We start from the raw sequence: 18,461 nt of genomic DNA, 5'->3' as shown, positions 1-18,461 counted from the left end.
GCACATTTACATCATTACAGTCTGAAATGCCATCTTCTCCTCAGAGACAAAAGTCAGGGGAAACTTGGTCCTACCATTTGCTATAGAAGTTTGCTGAATCACGAGGATTTGGTAATGATACTAAACTCCCCACATACACACACTTGCCAAATAATTTTCTCAACATTTGAAGAACTGATTCTGCTTTCTTTCTTTCTTTCTTTTTAATAGGGACTACTCAAGTTAAATGAGTTATATATAGTACTTTTTTTTAAAGGGAGGAAAGTTCTTAAAGTCAGGCTCAAGCCAACAGAGAAAACACGAAAAACAATGCATCTCTTTTTAAGTCTGAATGCTGATGCTCACATGGTTAAGAAAAGGAGAATCTTTTTTAAAAATCTACAAAGAATGAATGCAGAAAAAGCCAGCTCCTATACTCAAGGGGGATACTTACCATGGAGTTTCTCAAGCCTAAAATTTATGTTAACTGAATGTGAATTGATGAGACTGTGCAGTTGTTTACAATGCAACTCAATACATAAAAGATCAAAGAATAGTTCTAAGATTTTTCTTACCAAAACAAAGGAAAAGTAGATCCACAGATGATAGAACTTGGCAGGTTTGGAACTAGTGCATTCCTGAATGATAATCTGAAGAAGACATGAAGGAGGGAAAGTAAGTTTGGGTTATACTTCACAGTGGCAAAAATGATGAAGACAAAATGAAAAAGAGATAATAAAACGATCATTCTAGTAAGCACACTTTTAATAGCACTTTGCTGAGTTGGGTTAAGGCAACAGAACACAGACTGGAACTTGTCAACTCAGAAAGAACATTCTGAGAGACAAGGCCTTGTGAAAACTATATATTATACAACGTAATATACACATTACATTGTTAGACTGCAGTAATACTACACAATGGCCCAGTTTACACATCATCCTAAACCATATTTTAAACTAATGATGTTGTAATGTGAATGAGCAACGTGCTGGTGCACACTGTTCAGAAGAGTCCACAGCATTCATCCCCGCTCCTGTTGCATTGAAAATGAAACAAGACAGAGAGCTTAGCTTGTTGTGTTGTCCAAACCCGGACTCAGTTTGCTTCTCTCCAAACCAAAGTTGTTCTTGGCTTTATTTACCATTCATGGTTTGTTTGAAGAGAAGTAACCATAAGCTCAGGTTCAAATATGACAAAACAGACGCCAGCTGATCTCATCTGCAACATGGCAGAAATGGGGAAAGGGCACTGGGGGAAATTTTGTGCAGCACAAACCAACACATGCAGCCGTTGTCTGTTTTAAAATATGGTTTAATGACACTCAAACTGCACTAGTGTGGTCTGTTCTAAAGCAGGTATGTCCAAAGTCCGTTGGGGGGGGGGGCTCATTTAGCCTCCTGGCTTGTTTAATTCGGCCCCTGTGGCAGTTTATTTCTTGGGGTCAAATCCTAAAAAACAACTTCAACAACTTTGGGGTAAAATCGTAAAAAAAAGCTCAACAACTTTGGTCAGCCCTCATGCATGTTCACGTCATCAAATCCGGCCCTCTTTGAAAAAAGTTTGGGCACCGCTATCTGAAGGACTGCAGCAGTAGAAAACCCTAAACAAGGCACTCCACAATACTGTCAACCTCTGCAAAAGGGGCCTCTCATAAATACTCAGTCAAGAGCACAATAGTGCTATTTGACAATTTCACATTAAATAAAACTTTCCATTACCTTTTTTGTAATGATTTTTTGCTCACCCTTTTGAATCTATCTGTACACCTGCCTATGTTTCAAAGTTAAGATTATAATACTGTAGATATGTCTTTGTTTAATTTCTTTTTTTAACAACCTAGTCTTTTTGGCCATTCAGCCTTACTGGAGCTTCATCAAGCAACATTCCAATCCCCTACAGAAGTAAGGTAAATCCTACAGAAGTAAGGTAAATCCTACAGAATTACAGAAGTAAGGTAAATCCTACAGAATTAATACAGAATTACAGAAGTAAGGTAAATCCTACAGAATTCAGTGGCACTTCCTTCAAGATTTCATCCTTAAAGGAAGCTCAACATAAATTTTCTCACCCAGCTTCCCTTAGAAGGCCAGCTATATAACCACCCTTCAAAAATTTCAATCCTCTAACTTTTACAACTGTGCATATATAGACAAATATTTTTTTTTAAACTGTATTAAAATGCAATTATAGTTCAGTTTCATTTGCTTTATGAGGGGACTAGCAACATCAATCTGTTTTAATCTATTGTTACTGTGGTATGCCACCTTGGGACAATCTGATGAAAAGGTAGATAATAATAATAATAATAATAATAATAATAATAATAATAAATTATTTATCAGTTTTAGACCTAAAATATTTGCTCTGCTGGTTCTTCCTGTGCCTATTGCTTGGTTTTATCATACAAAACCATTTGTGTGTTTTAGGGTATATCACCAAATAATTTTAGTGGTGACAACAGCACGTTTATTTAAAAAAAAAATACTTGGATGAAGTAGTTATCCATTCATTCAGATCTGCAAGTACAACACAAATGGGAGTAACAGTAAACATGTTGGATGAAAAGCAAAACAACTCCAGATAGTTTCAAAATGAAGAGCTGAGGAGTTAACAATGAAGTAAAATTCAACAAGGTTAAATGTAAAATGTATATACGAGACCCATCCAATACACAATTATAAAAGCAGATGTTCCAATACTCAATAACACTTCTGAGAAAAATGTAAACAAATAAAAAGAGCAATGAAGGCAATGATGCAGCTCCAAAGTACAATGCCATCCTGAGAGCTGTATCTGCATTAGATTTGTATCAAGTACAGTGGTGCCTCGCAAGACGAAAAGAATCCGTTCCGCGATTCTCTACGTCTAGCGGTTTCTTCGTCTTGCGAAGCAAGCCCATTGACGGCTTAGCAGATTAGCGCTATTAGCGGCTTTTAGCGGCTTATCGGCTTAGCGGATCAGCTGATAAGCGGCTTAGAAAAAGGGGGGGAAGGGAAAAAAACCCGCAGGAACTCGCAAGACATTTTTGTCTTGCGAAGCAAGCCCATAGGGAAATTCGTTTTGCGAAGCGCCTCCAAAACAGAAAACCCTTTCGTCTAGCGGGTTTTCCATCTTGCGAGGCATTTGTCTTGCGGGGCACCACTGTACTGTAGTTCTTTCTGTACTACCCAATGCTGAGCAGAGAAGTTTCATTCAGTGTGTTATGTTTACCCAGATACCTCAGTTAAAGAAAGATGATGATAGGCAGAAGAGGATTCAGAGAAAAACTACAAAAGTGATAAACAGTCCAGAAAGCAAGTCACATTAAGACAAACTAAAAGGATCTGCCTTTTAAGAACTGAGATAGGACTAACATGCTGCCAGTATTCAAATATTAACAAGCTTCCAGAAAATAGTAAATGAAAAAATATTTTCTGGATCTAAGAAGCAGTTAATATAAACTGCAAGAAAACATATTTAGGTGACATGTTAGGAAATTTCTTTAAGTGTTTAAAAATCTGAATCAAATGTGAAAGGCACTTGTGGAATTTACTTTGAGATTTACAGAAAAACAAAGGAGGACAGGTGAGCATGAAATACTGAGATTTCAAATACTACAGGTTTATGCAGACAGGCAAAACCGATAAGATTTATGAAAACGTATGCTCTGTTGTCACTTTCCTCAGAAAGACGTTTTTTGGATCACCTCATGGCTTATAGAAGTTGCAACATCCAGTTTTGCACAGTATAACCAAATTGGCATTTTAATTTTAGCCATGTTTCAGACAGAAAGCATCAAACTAACTTATCTAAAATTAAGTGTACTTTCCTGCAAACTTGCAATGTGTTTTGTTGTGAGGAGGGCAAAGTAACCATTTTCGAATAAAACTTGGAATTGGGGGTTGGGGGGGAGCTAAGTAGGGCTTCAGTGTTTATTTAGCACACTCTCTTCTCCAAGCTACCTGTCTTCTATCTCCATAACCCATTTATTCTTAGTTGCCATACTCTCTCCTCGCAATACACAGTGAAGTCCAAATCCTTAAAGCATACCAAACACACACAGCTTAGAAAACTAATAAGCAATTTCATGGTACAGAACACACACACACACACACCAACATATACCAGTCCACAATTCTGTAAAATCCCGATGACCGGAAAAAACAATTGTATCCCAATTATGGTGTTAAATATATGGCTGGATGGAGTTATAAAAACATTGGGGGAAACAGGCTTGAGTTCTCCGAACCAAATACCTTCTTCTACATAGAAAGCCTCACAACCCTCTTCACATTTAATTATTCTTAATTAATAATAATTAATTAAGACCCGTGTACAGAGAGACCCCAGCGAGCTAACAGCCAACTCTCCCTGCAATCTCGTGCTCGTTTCCTCAGAGCCAAGCCGTCGTGGTCCCCGTGCCCACCAGGCCTTACTCTCAAGGAAGCGCGGGCAGGCTCGGAGCCACATTCGCACAGGAAAACAGACATCCCGCTGCGAAAATCCCTCCTCGCATCCCTGAAAAAGGGAAAAAACCGTGCGGCCGACTGTTTACGTGGGCGGAGGGGAGCCGAATGTATTTTAAATTAAGGAAGCGCTGGCTCCCCGTATTCAGACCGACGGCTCCGGAAACAACACAGGGCGGGCCTTCAGAGCCTCGCTCTGCGGGTCCCGGGAAGGAAGGCCAAGGCCGCCAGGAGTCTGGCTAGCCGGTTCTCCGAGCGGGGAGGACGCGGGGGCCACAGCCAGGCAGCCTCCTCGCGAGAAAGACGCGGCCGCGGGAGGCTCCGCGGTGGGCGGGGTGGAGCGGAGGAACTCGACGCCGCCAGGAGACCCTTCCTGAAACGCGTCCCGCCCTTCGCCTCAGGCTCCCCAACTCCCCGGCCGGCCCCACCCGCCGCGTTTCTCTCCCCGCCGGCTTGAGGGAGCCCGGCAACCCCCCTAGAGAGGAAGCAGGCCCGGAGCCTCTAGGCCCAGAGCCTACCTGAGGCGGCGGGGGGGGGGGCTGGCCAAGGCCTGGCGCCCTCGAATCCCGGAAAGGACCGGAGCGGTGGCGTGAGGCACGCTCCGGGCTGGTCGGGGCCTGGTCCAGGGAGGGACAACCCAAATCCGACGGCAGCCTCTCCCCCTGTAGTTTCTGCCGCCGCTGCTTCTGCTCCGAGTTACTACCAAGGCCAGGGCGCCTAGCCGAGCACCTAAGCAGCCGAGTGCGGAGATGCCGAGTGCCGAGCCAATCGAACGGCAGGCGCAAAAAGCGGAGCAGAGCTGACGAATGGAACGCAGAGAGCGGGATCGGCGCTGTCCTCGCGACCGGGAGGGCGGGGAAAGAAGGCAGGGGGAGGGGCCCACGGAGAGGCCTGCGTCAGGAGGCGCCTCCTTCCGGGGCTCTGAGATCGTCTGCTGCGAAACGAGCTCTTAGCCGAGGGATACGTGGAGGGGATATGTTCACCTTCACATCGCCCTCGTCCCCTTGGTAATCATCTGCCAGGGACCTCCATAAAGTACAACACATGTTCTTTAAAAATGGCTACACCATTTTTAAAGAACCACCACTGCCTCCAATACATTTTTATTGTAAGACTTAAAAAAAAAAATCAGTATAACTTTATTTGGCAAACCATGACTGCGCACTGGATATTCCCCCCCCCCAAAAAAAAATCACATTTCCCAAATTTCCCCATACACTATTAATTCCACTTTTTATAATGAACGCACACTTTCGTGCAGAAAAAAAGGTTCACATCCACACCATACATTGAAAGCTTTCCCCGTAGTTTGTGCTAGGATTTGGGGGAAACCATGCACTTTATATGTATGGCTGTTGGCTTAGGATTAGCCCCACTGAACTCACCAGGACTTGTTATGAAGTAAATATGCACAGGGTTGCTGTTAAAACTGGTGGCACTGATGACTCACCTACATTAGTAAAAAAAAACCAGTGTTTTGAATGTTATAAACATGCAACACCAGATGGTGCTGTAGAACAAACTTTTTCTATGAGATTTTACATAGTGGTTTTTTTTCCCGTTTTTTATAACGATTTAATTTGTGACTTATCGTGTTTTTTCCTGTGTGTAGATCCACGCTGAAACAGAGACTTAAGAGGCCTCCTACTGCTACCACATTGTGATTTACTTCTGAGTAAGCCTACATAAGGTTGTGCTGCATGACTTTCTAGATGTGTCTGAGGATATTAGTTCTGCTAATAAACTAAAAAAAGGCACAAGAAGCAAATGCTTGTATTCAACAACTCACAAAGCAAAATGTACTACTCCCTGTGCAACAGCTGCAATCATAACCCCTTTTACCTGGGAGTAAACCCCATTGAATTCAATAGGATTTTCTCTGAGTAGACAAAGTTAGGATTGCATTAAGACTAGGCTCTCTTTAGGCTTGCTTTTCCCATCTTTTCCCATCTAGTCCTCTTAGCTCTCAGAGTCACTGACAGCTCTGCCATGATCTCACCAGGAGCTATGCATCATAATTACAACACAAATATAATTAAGGACAGGTACTTAATGAAGGTCCTGCATCACCTGCTTGTGCAACAATATGTTGTACATGTAGGTGTCTGAGTTTCATAAGGCCCTCTCGTTTCTAATCAGTTTTGCAGCACCAGATTTAGGGTGGTGTTGGTGATTCCCCCTGCACAGGGCACTAAGCTGAGGGGGAGAAAAATTGAGAAGATCCATAACTGAGAAGATCCATTTTGAATGGCACCAAATTTTGTCCCCACCCGAGGCACCACGTTACAACAGATTACCAAAGTCTGTCCCTGAGTTTTGCCTCAATCTGGTTTCTGAGTTTAGCATATATTAGCATTGTTGCCTAAATGCTAACCTGACAAACATTCATTGTTGCCTAAATGCTAACCTGACAAACATTCAGTTACAGCAGCACATCCTAGCATTGCAGCATGTTCTCAAATACCATAGGTAAAAGGTAAAGGGACCCCTGACCATTAGGTCCAGTCGTGGCCGACTCTGGGGTTGTGGCGCTCATCTCGCTTTATTGACCAAGGGAGCCAGCATACATACTAAGCCGCTTCTGGCAAACCAGAGCAGCGCACAGAAACGCCGTTTACCTTCCCGTTGGAGCGGTACCTATTTATCTACAGTACTTGTACTCTGACTTGCTTTCAAACTGCTAGGTTGGCAGGAGCAGGGACCGAGCAACGGGAGCTCATCCCATCACGGGGATTCGAACCTCTGACCTTCTGATTGGCAAGTCCTAGGCTCTGTGGTTTAACCCACAGCGCCACCCGTGTCCCGGATCTCAAATACCATAGCAAACATTTTGTCAGGGACTCAGCGGGAGCGCAGGGAGGAGAGGAGATGGAGAGCGAGGGGGAGCAATCCGAGGGCAGCGTAGGAGAAGATGACAGCAGCCCGATAGATTCCATGAGCCTCTCCAGCGAATCAGAAGATTCACAGAAGGGGGCGCCGATGGGCAGGGCAAGGGGCAAGCCAAGGGGGACACCCCAGAAGCAAGGGGCCAGCGGGGACTCCCAGAGCAGCAGTTGGAAATCAGGACCAGCTTCCCCACCAGAGCGTAGTGGGGGGGAGGAGTCCCAGGTGTCAGAGCCCACATATGCACCACCAGCGAGAGAAGATGAGTCAGGGTTGACCACGCCTCCATCGGAGAGCGAGTTAACGGTCAAGAGGAAAGTTGCAGGCTGGGCGCGCGCGCCAAGTTCAAATGTACAGGCGAGCGGCACAGAAGGTAGCCCGGATAGGGAACCAGGTCCTAAAGCCCGCCGGAAGGAGGGGCAAGAATCATCAGGGTCAGCGTCAGAGGAGTCCAGGAAGGATGAAACCCTAGCGGGCAGGAGGGCCCAGAGGAGAAAGGAACTTAGGAAGAGGTGGAGCAAGGCGAGAGTCTTAAACTGGTGTGGAAAGGGAGAAGACTCAGACGGGACTTCGCCGGTCTAAGGTCGAGACGTAGAGCTGCACGCTGCGGCTTTAAAATGGGAACTGAACCTCAATAAAGACTTTTGTACATAACTACAGCCTAGCGTTTGGTGCTTCGCGAGCTCACAAAAGCAGCACAAGATGACTACAGAAGAACGACTGGCAGCTTTGCAAGACGCCGTGGTACAACTTAACGCAGAAATACTAGCGGCAAGGAGGAGAGAAGAGGAATCAGATGCTGTCTGCAAGGATCTGCAAACCAGGTTGGAAATGTTGACTAAACAGGGGCCACCGGGAGCCAAATCAGAGGGGATCGGGCTCGGGAAGAGAGGGGGGAGCCTTGTGTCGCATTTCGATGGGAGTCTGCAGCAATATCCTAACTTCAGAGCAGACGTAGTTTTTGCGCTAAAGTTGCTAGAGAAGGACTTTAGAGATGAGCAGGAGAAAGTAGGCTTCATACTAACGCATCTCCATGGAGAAGCTAAAGCGTGGTTGCGCAATCTGTGGAGAGATAATGATCCAGCCCTCCAAAACGCAAAAGCCTTCATTAAGGCAATGGACGATTGTTTTTTATCGGAGATAGATGTGGATGTCGCTAGAAAAGAGATTCACAGTTTGAAACAAGGCAGAGCCACTGTAAGGCAATATCATTCCCGCTTTTTTGCATTGGTCAACGCGCTGGGATGGGAAAAAGACTCAGTGTCCGTCAGGGACCTGTTCTGGGAGGGGCTGAACGGGGCTGTGAAAGACGAAATCGCAAGGGGGGAGAGACCACGGAGCACTCAAGAAGTGGTCCAGAAGGCGCTGACGATTGGTGTGCGGCTAGAAGAACGTCCCTGGAGCAAAGATGAAGGGCGTGGGGGACGCACGCCAGCAAGGGCACCTCCTTTCTTTCCCAGAGACTCAGCGCGCGCTCAATCCACGCCTCCACTGGGAGGGGGAGAGGAGCCGATGGAGATAGGTGGTGCCAAGGCTCAGTCAGCAGCCAGAGCCCTCACACCGGGAGCAGCCAAAGTGAAGCCTCCTAGAGGGAACAGGAAGTGTTACATCTGCGAAAGTGCTCAGCATATGGCAAAAGAGTGCCCCCAGAGGCTCCGCAAGCACAATGCAGCCTCAGCAAAAGTAACAGAAGCAGCTCAGCAGAGGGAACCGCAGCAGGGAAACGACGAAGTCTGGCTGGAAGCAGAGCCGCTGGGGCCCAGCCAGACGAATCAGTAAAGCAGTCCCCAGGAATCTTGCAGCCCACAGACCCCCTCCCGCCCAAACCAGTGGTGCAGCTCACCGCAACACTCTAGCTTCCCAATGGGCTCACCATGGAAGTCCCTATTACCATTGACTCTGGTAGCAATGCAGACTTTATAGGAGTGGATTTCATCAAGCAACATAGCATAGTGCTCCTGCCTGCCACAATGCCCCTGAAAGTAGTGACAGTCGATGGAAGAGAATTGCTGGGGGGACAGGTGGTACAGCAAACGCCGCCAATGGTGATGCGCATTGGAAATCACCGCGAAGTCATCAGCTTCAATGTCACCCAACTGTCAGACACGCCCATAGTGTTGGGCATGAGCTGGTTGGACAGGCACAGCCCGGCATTGGCATGGTACCAGCGTAAATTGACCTTCTGCTCCTCCTACTGCGCAGAACATTGCATCATGACTAACCAGGAGGACGAGGGGCAAGAGGATGACCCACAGCTACAACTGGGCATGCTGCAAGCGGTACCCGACAAGTACAAGGCGTTTTTGGAGGTCTTCTGCGAGAAGGAAGCGGACAAGCTGCCTCCCCACAGACCCTACGACTGCAAGATTGACCTCCTGCCGGGGGCAACGCTGCCGACCGGAAAACTGTACTCCATGTCTGAAGACGAACTGCAAGAGCTCAGGGAGTTCATAGATCACAATTTGAAGAGGGGATTCATCCGAGAATCCAAAGCAGTGGGGGGCAGTCCTGTGTTCTTTGTGAAGAAAAAAGACACGCCCCAAAAGAGGCTAGTAGTTGATTTCAGAATCTTAAACTCGAAAACCAAGCCCACGGCTTTCCCGATGCCCAAGATCGACGACTTGCTCGCGACGGTGAGGAAGGGACGCATCTTCACCAAGTTGGATCTACGAGGGGCGTACAATCTTATACGCATGCGGGAGGGCAACGAGTGGAAGACGGCCATGTTCACGCCCTTGGGCACCTATGAGTATAGGGTTATGCCCTTCGGTTTACAAAATGGCTCCCACTGCTTCCAAGCCTTCATGCATCACGTGTTAGCGGGGCTCCTCTACAAGAAGTGCGTCTGCTTCCTGGACGACATTCTGATCTTCTCGGAATCGCAGGAGGCTCACGAGAGAGATGTCAAGGAAGTCCTGCAAAGACTACGGGAGCACAGGCTTTACGCCAAACTGGAGAAATGCCAGTTCGACATGACGGAGGTGGATTTCCTGGGCTACAAGCTGTCCGACAAGGGAATCGCCATGGACAGCGCCAAGGTACGATCAGTACTGGACTGGAAAAGCCCGCGCAATCGGAAGGAGGTCCAGAGGTTTGTCGGCTTTGCTAACTTTTATCGCAAGTTCATCAAGGGTTTCGCTATGCAGACGGCGGCCATCACGGACACCCTCAGCTCCAAGAAGAAGAAGTTCATCTGGACGGAGCAGGCGGAGCAGTCTTTTCAGAAACTCAAGTGTCTTTTCGCTTCCGAGGAACAGCTGCTGCATGTGAACCCCAGCAGACCCATGAGGGTGGAGACGGATGCCTCCGACAGAGCCGTGGGGGCAGTCCTGTTGCAGCAAGACCCGCAAGGGGATTGGAGGCCGTGTGCTTTCTACTCCAGGAAACTCAGCAAGTCGGAGCAGAACTACACCATCTGGGACAGAGAGTTGCTGGCCATTCATGCAGCCTTCAAGGCGTGGCGGCACTTCCTCATCGGAGCCAAACACACGGTGCAAGTTCGCACGGACCATAAGAACCTGGAGTACTGGCGCACGGCGCGGTTCCTGAACCAGAGACACATCCGCTGGGCGGAGTTCTTTGCGGATTTCGACTTCAGGATAGAATATATCCCCGGAGACAACAACATCATGGCTGATGCGCTATCCAGGAAGCCGCAGTATCTGGAGGAAGCAGCACCGGTAGCGGCCAAACACATTTTCGCACCCAAGGCGTGGGCATGCGCTTCAGCCACCGTAGACCTGGAAGCAATACGGCGCGAGCTGCGAACAGATTCCTTCGCACGATCCAAGATGGAGGAGGTGCGCAGCGGCACGGCGAAGGACGACGAGTTCCAGATACGCGACGGACTGCTCCTCCGCAAGGGGGCCATCTACGTGCCGGGAGATGAACTCCGCGCGACAGTACTGCAACAGCTACACGACGCACCCAGCGCCGGACATTTCGGCAAGGACAAGACGGTGGAATTAGTAGCCAGAGACTTTTGGTGGCCCAAGATGCGGGGAGAAGTCGCGGATTACGTCACGAGGTGCGACACATGCCAAAGGGCCAAGCCAGTACACAGACCGCCGGCGGGACTGTTAGAACCGCTACAGACCCCGTCCGAACCATGGGAGAGGGTGGCCTTGGACTTTGTCACTGACCTGCCCAGCTCGAGGGGCAAAACAGCAGTACTCGTGGTAGTCGACATGTTCACCAAGATGGCGCACTTTATTCCTTGCGCGAAGGTGGCCACAGCGGAACAGACAGCCAAGCTGTTCATAGGCCACGTGTTCAAGGTGCATGGCCTGCCACGGTCTATCCTGTCCAACCGGGGGCGCCAGTTCATTTCGAGTTTCTGGCAGAAGCTGATGGGGATCCTGAACGTCAAGGTCAACCTAGCGTCGGCAAGACACCCGCAGACCAACGGACAAGCGGAGAGGGTCAACGCCATCATGCAGCAGTACCTGAGATGCTACGCCAACCAGCAGCCCTCGACCTGGGTGGACTACCTGCCCCTGGCCGAGTTTGCCTACAACAACACACAACACGTGTCCACGGGGTGGCACCGTTTTTCGCCAACAACGGGCGACATCCCAGGACCTTCCCGGGCTTAGAGAAAGAGGGGGAGGGGGAGCCGCAGGGAGCAGAGGCATTGGCAGAGGAGTTACAGGAGGTCCATGAACAGCTCCGTAGGCAGTTAGACCTAGCAAAACACGTATACAAGATGCAAGCAGACAAACACAGAAGAGTGGGGGAGGACATACGGGTAGGGGACTGGGTCTGGTTAGCGGCCCAGGCAGTGCCGGCCAGATCCTTAGCTAAGAAGAAGCTAGGACACAAGCAGCTAGGCCCTTACCTAGTCGAGGCACAGATCAACCCAGTGGCCTTCCGTTTGACACTACCGGAGGGTTCCAGAATGCACCCAGTCTTTCATAGATCGGTGCTAACGCCCTACAAGGCACCTCACAGGTTTCAGGAGCCAGGGACAGCTCCCAGTCCGCTTAGAGACGCACCCATAACAGGGGGGTCGCCGAGGGCGGAGCCACTCAATGAGGTAACGGAGATTTTGGACTCAAGATGGGGGGAAGAGGGGGTAGAATATCTCATCGCAAGGGAAGGTGCCCCGGCCAGCGCCAACAGCTGGGTACCGTACTATGCGGTGGAGGAGCACTACCTCAAAGAGGAGTTCCATGCACTCTTCCCACACAGGCCCATGCCGGAGGATTATTTTGACGAATATCTTTTCACCCCCACACTCTCAGCCAGTACGTTTCAGGGGTTCTCCTCGGCTGAGGAGACGGCTCCAGAGACTACCTCGCCGGAGGGGTCGATCTCAGACTTGGGTGCGGAACGCTCTTATTGGTGGGACACTCAACCCGAGGAGGAGTGGCGCAGGAGACTGCTCAGAGGGCCCTGGCACGCAGACTCCCCAGAGGAAATGGGGGAACAAGGGGGCATGGACGGGTTGGGGGAGGACCCTGGGTTCAAGCACACCGGCAACGAGATGGAAGCGGAGGAGAGCGACGTCGATGTACCCGTCACGGACTGGCAGCATGCCAGGGGGGAAGAACTGTATCCGGCATGCACCCCCACAGCATTGGAGCACCCGGAACCCACGCCAGAAGAGGGGGAGGGGGGAAGGGGGGGCTTCGAGGGGGGATGGATGTCAGGGACTCAGCGGGAGCGCAGGGAGGAGAGGAGATGGAGAGCGAGGGGGAGCAATCCGAGGGCAGCGTAGGAGAAGATGACAGCAGCCCGATAGATTCCATGAGCCTCTCCAGCGAATCAGAAGATTCACAGAAGGGGGCGCCGATGGGCAGGGCAAGGGGCAACCCAAGGGGGACACCCCAGAAGCAAGGGGCCAGCGGGGACTCCCAGAGCAGCAGTTGGAAATCAGGACCAGCTTCCCCACCAGAGCGTAGTGGGGGGGAGGAGTCCCAGGTGTCAGAGCCCACATATGCACCACCAGCGAGAGAAGATGAATCAGGGTTGACCACGCCTCCATCGGAGAGCGAGTTAACGGTCAAGAGGAAAGTTGCAGGCTGGGCGCGCGCGCCAAGTTCAAATGTACAGGCGAGCGGCACAGAAGGTAGCCCGGATAGGGAACCAGGTCCTAAAGCCCGCCGGAAGGAGGGGCAAGAATCATCAGGGTCAGCGTCAGAGGAGTCCAGGAAGGATGAAACCCTAGCGGGCAGGAGGGCCCAGAGGAGAAAGGAACTTAGGAAGAGGTGGAGCAAGGCGAGAGTCTTAAACTGGTGTGGAAGGGGAGGAGACTCAGACGGGACTTCGCCGGTCTAAGGTCGAGACGTAGAGCTGCACGCTGTGGCTTTAAAATGGGAACTGAACCTCAATAAAGACTTTTGTACATAACTACAGCCTAGCGTTGGTCCTCTGTGAGCTGGGACCTGGAGGCAGCTCTGACACATTTAAATTACAGAAGTAGGTACTTTACATATGTTGTAAAATAAATTTTGGAATATGGAGTCAATTTATCTACAAATGAGCAACATTACCAAGACTGGAAACCAACTATCATAGGTACATTTTCCTGGCAGTAAGTCCCAGTCAACTCTACTTCCGAGTAGACATGCATTGACTTACACTGTTAGAAATGGAATCTAGAGCAGGGCAAATAAGCAGGTCAGAATTTATTCCCATCATAAGCACTGGCTTCAAGGGGCCAAGTCTCTTTGCGCCACCTCAGGTTTTTTTGAGAGGGCAGGTTCCCCCCCCCCCATTGTTGAGATTGTACTGAGCATGGAGTGACATCAGGACTTCTTTTCCAGGCCAGGGCCTCACCTGGGGTAGAAGTAGTTAAGAATGGAAAAAGGGTGCTGGAACCAAATCCTTAACCCATCACTGGAAACCATAAACACCAACAACTGGGAAACACTGGCCTGCGAGCACTCCAACTGGAGAACAGCCTTTACCAAAGGTGTCATGGGCTTTGAAGACACTCAAACTCAGGACAAAAGGGAGAAACATGCTAAGAGGAAGGCACACTTGGCAAACCCTCACAGTGATCAACTCCCGCCTGGAAACCTATGTCCCCACTGTGGAAGGATGTGTAGATCCAGAATTGGCCTCCACAGTCCCTTATGGACTCACTGTTAAAACCGTGTTTATGAGTTAATGACACCTTGTGTGAATTGATTTGGGAGGCCTATGACTTGGTCCAAGATAAAAATGATACCCTGTGTGAGAAGGCTTTGACTGTGATAGAGAAAAAACAGAAAGGGAGAGCAAAAAGCATAAAAGGTTATTATATGTGGCGGCAATGTAAAATCATTAAAAAGCCTGGGATAAGACATATAGAGATTTGAAAACAAATTGGGAAATGATTGTTGTTAAAAAAAACTGAAGTTATTACATGGAGATATACAGAACTTGTTGGACTTATTGAACAAAAGACATTGTTCCAGTACGCAAGATTGGACGCCAGGCCAAGACCAGCCAGCCCCTACAGAAGGAATAAGCCTCCGTTAAAGAAGACGAAGAAGACTGGTAAACTAAACTATTGAACTATACAGGATAAACTAGTTAATGTAGAACCCAAAACAGAAAGAGGACTTTGAATAATAAAAAAGGGGTAAAGGTTTAATGCTCATCTTTTAAGCTTTGTGTACAGACTTTCACGTTAGTATAACTTTTAAAACTCACTTGTATTAAGATGAACAAAGTTTAAAAGTTGAATTATTAAGATTATAAGGTTATAAGGACGTGCACGAACAAGTATTAAACAATGAAACCAAGAGGGGGAGGGGAGGGAAGTCAAGCAAAAATAATGGTTTAAAATTTTTGATTATGATGGGTTTTTTCTCCATTATATATTGTTGTTTTTATGTTTATTTTTTATGTTCTTTTTGGAAAATTAATAAATTGTTATAAAAAAACAAAAACCGTGTTTATGGAAGACAATCTTACTCGGTTATGAGTGATCGCCAAAGAAGAAGACTCCGTAATCTGACACCAACATAGACTCCATGGGGTGCAAGTCTCTGTGAAGAATGTAGGGGTTTCTACAATAAACCTTTCTTACACCCACAGTGAGAGGTTAATCTCTAGGTTAATGTTTACTAAGACTTTACATAGATTTGTGTTAGTACATTGGGCAGAAGTAAGTATATTTGATCATAGGGAATATTTTTGTAGATTTGTTGAGGCTATTTTTGCTCTGACCTCTCATTCTTGATGACTCAGGAATTACATGTCCATTTCAATGTTGGCCATTTTCCCATTTTGTAACTGGGACAACAAAATGGACCACAAACCATTCCTTCCCTCCTGCCTCAATCTATGTAATAACAACATCCCTTTCCGTTACACAAATCCAGTTGCTGTTGGATGAAAAAAGATAGACAAGAGTGATAAGTTACCAAGCAAAAAAAGAGGAATGCTTCTATTTTTAACCATGTTTAAGCTGCCTTTACAGTTTAGTTAGTTGGCATTCGTCTGTCTCAAGAGACAATGGAAAAGTGTGCCATCAAGGGTAAAGTTAAACTGTTGGGTGAATTACAGCACCTGCTGTGTCTGTACAGACCAATATGGGTGAACTTCAGTTAATAACTGAAACAAAAGTGTTCCGAATCTGTTACACCATACACAAGATACATTTTTTTTATTTTTAAGTACTTAAAACTACAATATTAAACTGAATATGCATTCCTCCCATATCATATTGTCCTTGATAAATGGTCCTCCAATAAGGCTGGACACTAAAAAGTAGCAGGTACTGAAATACTGAGTACTGATGGAATCAGATACAATGTGCACAATGAAACCAAAATAGTATATTAAATGCAAAATATTATACAAACACAAAATTTCAATTTCAATAGTTGCATCCCCATTTATTTCTCTTGCTGAATGTAAGAGGAAAATCAGGATCTATCATAATTGTTTGCATGTCTTTTAATATGCCCAACTTGTAATGTTAGCTAAAATGAGAGAGTAATAATTCCTGACGAACTCGATCAGCTTCAGAGTCAAGTGATTCCATATGTTCATATTCTTCCTCTGGCTGTTCCATCTGTCCCATCGTTTGGGAAGACCACACATCCAGTCCATGCTCTAGAGAAATGTTATGAAGCACGCAGCAAGCCAGAATGATGTGGCTGGCCTTCTCAGGAGAATACTGCAACGTGCCCTTTGACCCATCCAGACAACGGAAGTGGGACCGAATTGTCCTGAATGTACGTTCAATGACATTGTGAGTGGCTGAATGTGCCATGTTATACCGGCACTCTGCAGGCGTTTCAGGAATATGCAGAGGGGTCATTAGCCAAGTGCGAAGAAAAAATGAACTATCACCTGCCAAAAGAAAAAGAAAAATCACAAACCAAACAGGGACAGGAGAGTGCAAATAATTCCATCATCTGATAATAAAACCAGGCATCTATATGAAGCCAGATATGTGTATGAAGACAGGAGGGCAACCAAGATGATCAAGGGTCTGGAAACTAAGCCTTATGAGGAGCGCTTGAAGGAGCTGGGTATGTTTAGCCTGGAAGAGGAGACTGAAAGGAGATATGATAGCCATCTTCAAATATCTTAAGGCCTGAACATGAAGAAGGGAGCATGCTTGTTTTCTCATGCTCTGGACGGTAGGACTCAAACCGATGGATTCAAGTTGCAAGAAAGGAGATTCAGACTAAACATTCAGTAAAACTTTCAGACGGTAAGAGCTGTTGACCACGAGAGGTGGTGGACTCTCCTTCCTTGAAGGTTTTTAATCAAAGGTTGGATGGCCATCTGTCACTGATGCTTTCGTGGAGGTTCCTGCATTGCAAGGGGTTGGACTAGATGACCCTTGGGTCCCTTCCAACTCTAAGATTCTATGTTTTATGCTACCTTATGATTCTATGTTTTGTGCTACCTTTGTTTGATTTATCTTTATAGAGGGAGAACTGTAAAATCTGCAGTTTTGACACATAAATGTTATGTGGCATGTCACAGAACCAAACAGAAATTCCACCAAAATAGACTTTCAAAGATGCCAGTCATGAGAAAGAACTTACCAAGTAGCCAGCCATCTTTGTGCATGCCAGCTTCAAACTGGTTCCTGAGGGCTGACTGCTGCAGCACAGCACAGTCCTGCAAGCTGCCTGGCCAGTGTGTTTCCGCACTCAGTAGCATTCCCCTGGAGTCACAAACCATCAGGCAGTTTAAAGAATGAAGGCCCTTTCTATTCACATATGACAAGTCTTCAGCACTGGGTGCCTTTATTGCGACATGGTTGCAATCAACTAGCCCTAGTACCCCTGGCATACCTGCCAGCCCATAAAAGTCATTTTTCAGATGCTGCACCGACACTTCATCATCTGGGAAATGAATGAACTGAGATGCCCTCTCCACCAGGGCCTCAGTAACATTGGCAACACAACGGCTCATAGAGGCCTGGCTGATGCCAATGGCATCTCCCATGCGAGTCTGGAAAGAACCAGAAGTGTAAAAACCTAATGCAGCAAGAATTTGCGTCTCTGGGCTAATGGCCCTTGATCGTTGTGTAGGACGAGAAAGGCTGGCACCCAGAAGATCCACCAGATAGTAAATGAAGTGACGTGGGAAGCCATACATAGACACCAGATATTCATCAGTCACATCCTCCAGTTTGAAACGATCAAGTGTTCGATGCCCACGACCATATAGCAAGAGATCACAATCAAGAATGGCTATGGGAACAGCCATGATGGGTTGATCTTTCTTCTCTCTACTCACCTACATTGGAGCCAAAAAAAAGGAAAATTGAGGACATGGATCCTAACAGCCTACTTGATTCTACTGTCAATTTCATACTAATTACACACAAATAAACCTATTGGCTTAAGTAAATAGGGTTTTGAAATTAGTTTACAAATGTACACTTTAATTTAACTTGGCATTTACACTAATTGCTATGAGACCAGATCATACAACTGAGAACACAAGGAAAAGAAATATAGAAAACTTTCCCACAGTCCTATTAACGTGGCTGAGTCCTACCAGATAACATTCTACCAGAAAAGTTGACAATATTATCTCCAGGGGATTCTGCTATTAATTTCAATGAAAGAGCCAATGAATCATGGTCGTAGTTCTGGGAAATTTCCAGTGGAAATTTTTTTTTTTTTGAGCTGTATATAATTTCACACAGCGTCGTGGGACATTCTTGAGAAAGCAAGAATGCACAAT

General features: G+C 47.1%; 2 protein-coding genes across 3 annotated transcripts in view; both read right to left on the bottom strand.

The window, feature by feature from the left end:
* AMBRA1 (autophagy and beclin 1 regulator 1) overlaps nt 1–5,107 on the bottom strand; it is a 160,182-nt gene extending 155,075 nt beyond the window's left edge. Inside the window, exons 1-2 of one of the 2 annotated variants that reach the window (XM_079950766.1) lie at nt 4,946–5,107; nt 555–629 (exon numbers count right to left, since the gene is read on the bottom strand). The gene's annotated coding sequence lies outside the window, so the exon portion shown is untranslated. The remainder of the gene's footprint in view (nt 1–554; nt 630–4,945) is intronic. The other variant, XM_079950768.1, reaches the window with a different exon arrangement.
* Nucleotides 5,108–15,894: 10,787 nt separating this feature from the next.
* Nucleotides 15,895–18,461, bottom strand: part of HARBI1 (harbinger transposase derived 1) — a 5,549-nt gene continuing 2,982 nt past the window's right edge. Inside the window, exons 2-3 of the mRNA XM_079952772.1 lie at nt 17,309–18,008; nt 15,895–16,601 (exon numbers count right to left, since the gene is read on the bottom strand). Of these exons, the coding sequence (XP_079808898.1) occupies nt 16,225–16,601; nt 17,309–17,978 (1,047 nt within the window). The 5' untranslated portion in view covers nt 17,979–18,008 and the 3' untranslated portion in view covers nt 15,895–16,224. The remainder of the gene's footprint in view (nt 16,602–17,308; nt 18,009–18,461) is intronic.

The sequence above is a fragment of the Podarcis cretensis genome (assembly GCF_951804945.1).
Source record: "Podarcis cretensis genome assembly, chromosome: 1".
In the NCBI taxonomy this organism is placed as follows: Eukaryota; Metazoa; Chordata; class Lepidosauria; order Squamata; family Lacertidae; genus Podarcis; species Podarcis cretensis.
Note: the sequence above shows the minus strand (reverse complement) of the source record. Positions and strands in the feature narration are given on the sequence as shown.